Source organism: Hemitrygon akajei, chromosome 4, assembly GCF_048418815.1.
Source record: "Hemitrygon akajei chromosome 4, sHemAka1.3, whole genome shotgun sequence".
Taxonomy (NCBI): Eukaryota; Metazoa; Chordata; class Chondrichthyes; order Myliobatiformes; family Dasyatidae; genus Hemitrygon; species Hemitrygon akajei.
In genome coordinates this window covers 102,330,347-102,336,817 of record NC_133127.1, presented here as the reverse complement: position 1 = coordinate 102,336,817, position 6,471 = coordinate 102,330,347, and the positions used below count along the sequence as shown (strand labels likewise).

Genomic DNA, 6,471 nt, shown 5'->3' with positions numbered 1-6,471 from the left:
CTGACCCTGGCACCCGGGAGGCAACAAACCATCTGGGAGTCTCTGTGGCGACCACAGAATCTTCTGCCTGTACCTATAACTATCAAGTCCCCTTTCACTACCGCTCTCCTCTTCTTCCCTCCTCCCTTCTGCACTGCAGAACCAGACTCAGTGCCAGAGATCCGGCTTCCACAGCTTGTCCCAGGTAAGTCATCCTCCCCCCCAACAGTATCCAAATCGCAGGTCCTATTATTCACAGGTTCTGTCTACAACAGTGATTTTCCAGGTCAATAATCTTGAGTTTATACTGTTCCAGTATCTGAGTAGTCAAAGTTAATTTCTTTTCCGGTGCATCTAGTCTGCAATATCTCTGTCTTCCAGTTTCATCGAGTACAATTATTGGCCGCTGTTGTTTTTCATTCTCCTGCTTGAGAGCTCCCAGTTTGCTTTCGATCTCCTTTAAAACTACTTCCAAAGTAGAATTTTTTTAAAAATATAAATCGAATTTATCATCCAGGAGTTTCCACATAGCTTCCAAAGTGAGTGGAGATTCTTTAAGTAGATTAGGATCTCTTTCTTTCCTTCCACTTCCATTACCGGCCTCCTTGCCTTTTGGCTGATGCTTTTTGCACTCTGCTATTCATTTTCAGAGATTAAAAATCGAAGTTCAGGCATATAAAAGTGTTATAAACACTTTAATATAAGTAGTGAAAGGGTGGTAAAAAACTGAAAATGAACGGAGCAAAGCCAAAATACGACCTACTCTATCTAGTGCCCCAAGAGACCTCCCTCTTTCATTGATTCTGTTATGGTTATTGGATTTATTGAGTATGCCAGCAAGAAAATGAATTTCAAGGTTGTATATGGTGATACACTTTAATACTAAATTTACTTTGAACATTAACAAATAGGATCACAACTTCCAATTTTCCAAATTAAAGCAAGATTCAAGGGACCAGTAACAAAGAGAAAATATGATCATTTTTGGCACATCCCCAGAGCTTAGCAATGAACAGTTGCAGTACTTGCTTTAAAATTACTAATGGAAGTTACTAATTACTAATTTGAAATCCACAGCATGAAGAACATTCTTATGACCTTTATCAGGAGTGACAATCTTTAATAAATAGCTCTTTCGCAGCAATGCTGAAGAATGGTGTCAAGTTGCCAGTACAGTTCAATGTTGAAAAAGCAGAACAAAATTCTTACAACAGACTTAGATAATTATTTTTGCCTTTAACCAATCAGTTAAGATTTTGTTTTAATTTACATTGAAAACAAAGATAAAATCAATGCAGAAGAGTATCTTGTTCCATCCACTGTAATTCTTTTCAAAGCAATGGAGTATGTTTTGTTCAATACCCATTTTTAAGTACTGTACAGTACGTGGATGGCTGTGCTATCCCTCTGTTTGTTACAACAGATAAACCCCATGGGAACTATCATCACTGTGTACAGTGGAAGGATTGCATCATTCTCCAGTTCTGCTCTTTCTCAAATTCCAAATAGATGTTTAAACATCTCCTTTATCACAGCACCTCATCAGAAAACTTGACTGCCATCCTCACATACCTGTCTCCTTAAGGATACAGGAATTTAGTTCCATAACAAAATTTATTGGATCTCCTTTTATTGAAGTAATTTATAGTAACTCTTTAAGAATTCTTTTCATCTTCTACAGTAATTAGAACATCAGTGATTATTCATGATCAGTTGGTAAAGAAAATTTGTATTGTGTTGTTAACTTCACAACCCTGCTAAGCTTTCTGTTAATTAAGACCATTGCTTTGTAATTAACTTCTGACCTTTCCCAATGCCATCAGATGTCTGAAAGGACAATGAACACATTTACACTACCAATTTTTACCTTTTTTTGCTCTCTTTTTGTACAACTTATTTAATATAAGGTATGTTTTATTGCAAATTATAGTTTTTATTATTTTGTATTGCAATGTACTGCTACTGCAAAACAAAAAAATTCATGACATATGCTGTGACACTAAACCTGATTTGGATTCTGATTCTGTCATTGAAAACTCACTCAAGCACAAATCTGATCCCAAATTTGAGAAGCCGTGCATACAGCTTATTCCTACCTCTAACCTGCTCCCAGCAATGAGATGTTGGACAGATAGCAAGGGAAGACAGTGTGCATCAGCACTTCTAAAACTGTGTTCTAGGTGAGACGCAGTCCTAGCTGTTGTTCTAGCTTACTTTAGGGAAGATGCCTGGCAAATTGGCCTGTGTGTTTCGTATATAAAAAAGCAGTGAGTTTTCAGTGTAAGAAACGCAAGGGATCATATCAAAAACATGACATGTGCCCTGAAAACAGAGATTATATACATCACTTTAACAGCACCTCACTGACAAAATACAGCGGGTATTTCCAAAAATAAGGACTGAATAAAATCAAATGTGACCAGAACAGTCAGAGTGATCAAATTTTGGATATATCATACAAACTCAAGACTGTACGATTTCAGTCTTTGCTGTTTAACTGTTCAATCGGAAGATGCAGTTGTAAAGGGCTCCTCAGTCGTCTGAGATCCTCTTCTACCTACAAAAATCAGCAAAATCCACGAACATGGATTAAAATTGCACATTTTAAACATATAGATATTAGTAAACAGAAACAAAATGCCATGCCAAAGGAAAAAAAGAATGAGAGAGAAGTGAGTGCCATATGGCTTTAAAAAAAAGCGTGATAGGAGTGTCTAAATGGCAAATTCTGAAATATGCAATAGACGGTCTAATAAATTGCTGCCAATGAAATTTGGAAGGAAATGGGGAATGGTGAGGAAATTACTACAAGAGACAATAGTTGGAGGTAGTGGGTTATGAAATTGAAGGATACTAATAGACAATGGAGAGGCTCAAACACGAGGCTTTGTGTTTTAAAATGTTGATTTCTGGATCCCATTATTCAGTTTATAGCGATGTCGAAAAGAGATGAGCATGCATATTAAGATCTTTTGGTGGCAGAGTATCAGGTGAACTGAAGTTTACATACGTATCAGCCTGGCCAGAAAAATTGTTGAGTCTGGAAATAAAGTTTGAATAAGTTGGTTAGAATGGTTAATGTTATAGAAGTACACACTTCTCGGATAAGATACAAAGGCGAACCAAAATGTTTTGAATAGCCTCCTTTAGCAAGTGGCAGTGAGCAGAGAGGGGTTGAAAATAATGGAATGGCACTAAGTTTGCACCTGCTGCTGAAGATCCTAGCTTTTGCTATTTGAATTTGGTGATGGTTCTACCACTTCCGTGGCTCACAAATTTCATTATACCGTCAAGAATATTAAGTATCTCTAATCAAAGATTTAAACAAAGCCAGGATAAAAAATGAATTCATCTGAAGTAAGATTGTGGCTGAACAGAAGTTGTTTGCAAATGAATAAACTATCTGAAGGAAAAGCAAAGAGAAGATTGCGACCACCTGCTGAGCCCAAGGCAGCTCTGGTGTTGAGACAAGCAGAGAAAAACAAATGCTGCTAAGACTTCCGATCAAATAATTTATGCTTTGAACTTGGTGTTACCTAACCTTAGCTATCTCTTCCTTGATTTTGTTGTAGTTTTCTACATCAAATCTACGTCTTCTGGCAAATCGATGGAAGTAGTGAAGTTTCTGTCTGTCTTTCATTTCATTATATACCCAGTCCTAAAAAAAAGGACACAATTTCAGTACATTGTATAAAAATGCCATCCAATGCAAAAGCAAATTAAAACAGATCCTAGAAATGTTTACTTGTTCACAAGATGTGTATACAGCTGGTAACATTGGCATTTATTGTTAGTCCTTATTGATCTAAAGCAGATCAGAGTGAAATCCAATGCAGGGCAAGAATGGCTAAACTTCCCTGAAGAGGGGTGAAAGAGCTGTCTGTATGGAGCTTGTACATTTCCCATTGTCTTCAAAGATTTCCTCCAGGTTCTCCAGTTCCCTCCCACAAACCAAAGGCATTTAGATGGAAAACAAGAGAAAGTCTGCAGATCCTGGAAATGGTAGTTTAATTGGTTACTTTGAGTCTACTCCACCATCACCTCCTCCCCCCCCCCCCCCTATAGATGAGTAGTAGAATCTGTAGAGAAATGATAAGAATAAAATACTGAAATTGAGGTTTAGCGTGTGAAGTCAGTGGGCCAAAAGGCTTGTTTCTGTGTTATGCCTTTCCATAATTCTATATTTTGGACTTTTTAAAGCTAGTTTGACTCCTGCATGTCCTATGAGGTGGTGTAATTTTCATATAATCTCTCCTTTTATCCCATCCTTCACTCAATGATATGAAGCTTGGAACCACTGAATATTTTTCTGAATCTCTCCAAAGTACAGTTCACAAGTCATAAATGTCAATTCATCAACACTAAAAATTTCATTCTCTAATAATATAAAACTTTAAGACATAGGAAGAGAATCAGGCCCTCAGACCACCGAGTCTGCTCTGCCATTCCATTACAACTGATTTCATTCCTCTCAGCCTCATTCTCCTGCCTTCTCCCTGTAACCTTTAATACCATTAGCAACCAAGAACCTATCAACCTCAGCTTCAAATATACTCAATGACTTGGCCTCCACACCACCTGTAGCAATTAATTCCACAAACTCACCACTCACTGGCAAAAGAAATACCTCCTCGTCTCTGTTCTAAAGGAATGCCCTTCAATTCTGAGGCTGTACCCTCTGGTGCTAGACTTCTCTGCTATAGGAAACATCTTCTCCATGTCCACTCTATCTAGGCCTTGTCATATTTGATAGATTTCAATGTGATTCCCTCCCATCATTTTTCTAAACTTCTGTGAGCACTAGAACCATTAAAAGCTCCTCATATATTAACCCTTTCATTTCCAGGATCATTCTCATGATCTCCTCTGGACCTTCTCCAATTCTAGCACATCCTTTCTTAGATAATGGGCTCAAAACTGCTCATGATATTCCACTGTGGTCTGGCAAATGCCTTATAAATCGTCACCATTCCATCCTTGCTTTTATATTCTAGTCCTCTCAAAATGAATTCTAACATTGCATTTGCCTTTTTCTTGCCACCAACTCAACCTGCAAGTTAACCTTCATGGAATCCTGCATGAGGATTCCCAAGTCCCTTTGCACATCTGACTTCTGAATTTGCTCTCTGTTTCGAAAATCGTCTATGCTATTTGTGCTGCCTTTATGGAAGTTATTTAGTTTATAATATTTTCGCTTAGTAATTCGTTTGTTAGCATTTTTTAGTTAAAGTTAGGATTGTTTAAGTAAATTCGTTGTCTGTAATATAACGCGGCATGCGATGACGTCACATCCGGTTTAGCCGCGTCTTGTGGGAAAATACCGGTTTGGGAAAAACGGAAAGGTGGGGGCTCACATGTGCAAGTCCAGCGCAAGAAAAGTTGTCTTCTACGCATTAGAAATCACAGTGGAGCAACGCTGTAAGTTCATAGATAATCAATATGTTGAATTAAAATGTTAACGCTGATTCTGTTAAAAAGTAACGACGGTCGATAAGGTTTATGTTTTCGTTAGTTAAAGAGTTGCGGATAGTCGCGTTGAAGTGTATTTAAAGCAGTCAATGGCGTAAGTAGATTCTGACTGTATGCTGCACTTTAACGTAATGTAGTTGTTGTAGTTTTACCCTTGCAAGTATTCACGATGTAAATGTGATATCAAGAAGGAAACAAATACTGTACCAATCTTGTATTGTCTTATCAACAGTTTTCACCATACGTTAATGTGGAAGAGTGAACAGTAAATGTTTAATCTTACTGCGACCCTGTTTTCATTAACGACGGTTTACCTCGGTGTTTAGTTCAGGTTCCGTTACACCCGAGCGAGAACACTACACTATTATTCCCTCTATAAAATGCCAAACCAGCCTATATTGTACGTACACAACGCTGGAAGAACTCAGCAGGTCAGGCAGCATCTGTGAGAAAAGAGTAGCCAACGTTTTGGGCCGAGACCCTTCATCAGGAATGGGGGGAAGAGAGGGCCAAAGCCCAGTAATAGAGATAGGGGAAGGGGTAGGCCTGACCTATCTCTATTACTGGTCTTCGGCCCTCTCTTCCCCCCATTCCTGATGAAGGGTCTCGGCCCAAAACGTTGGCTACTCTTTTCTCACAGATGCTGCCTGACCTGCTGAGTTCTTCCAGCGTTGTGTACATATTCTTTGATCCACAGCATCCGCAGTTGTATTTTTGTGTTTTCAGCCTATATTGTACTGTCTTTTGCCATTCCTCCTTACTTAAAGAGCAAAGTGACATCTGCAGTATTTCAGTCCTCCTGAACCATTCCAGAATCTAGTGATTCTTGAAAGATCATTATTAATGCCTCTACAATCTCTTCAGCCACCTCTTTCAGAACTTTGGGGTGCATCTGGTCCAGGTGACTTGTCTACCTTCTGGCTTTTCAGCTTCCCAAATATTATGTCCTTAGTAATAGCAACTACACTCATTTCTGCCCTCTGACACTCTCGAATTTACGAAATACTGCTGATACCCTCCACG

General features: G+C 38.6%; 1 protein-coding gene across 3 annotated transcripts in view; it reads right to left on the bottom strand.

The window, feature by feature from the left end:
• Positions 1–1,078: 1,078 nt before the first annotated feature.
• LOC140726571 (calcium uniporter protein, mitochondrial-like) overlaps positions 1,079–6,471 on the bottom strand; it is a 112,989-nt gene continuing 107,596 nt past the window's right edge. For 2 of the 3 annotated variants that reach the window (XM_073043129.1, XM_073043132.1), the window contains 2 exons: positions 3,521–3,637; positions 1,079–2,536 (listed from right to left, as the gene is read on the bottom strand). In XM_073043129.1, the coding sequence (XP_072899230.1) occupies positions 2,459–2,536; positions 3,521–3,637 (195 nt within the window). In that variant the 3' untranslated portion in view covers positions 1,079–2,458. Of the gene's footprint in view, positions 2,537–2,612; positions 3,020–3,520; positions 3,638–6,471 lie in introns of those variants that run through there. The other variant, XM_073043131.1, reaches the window with a different exon arrangement.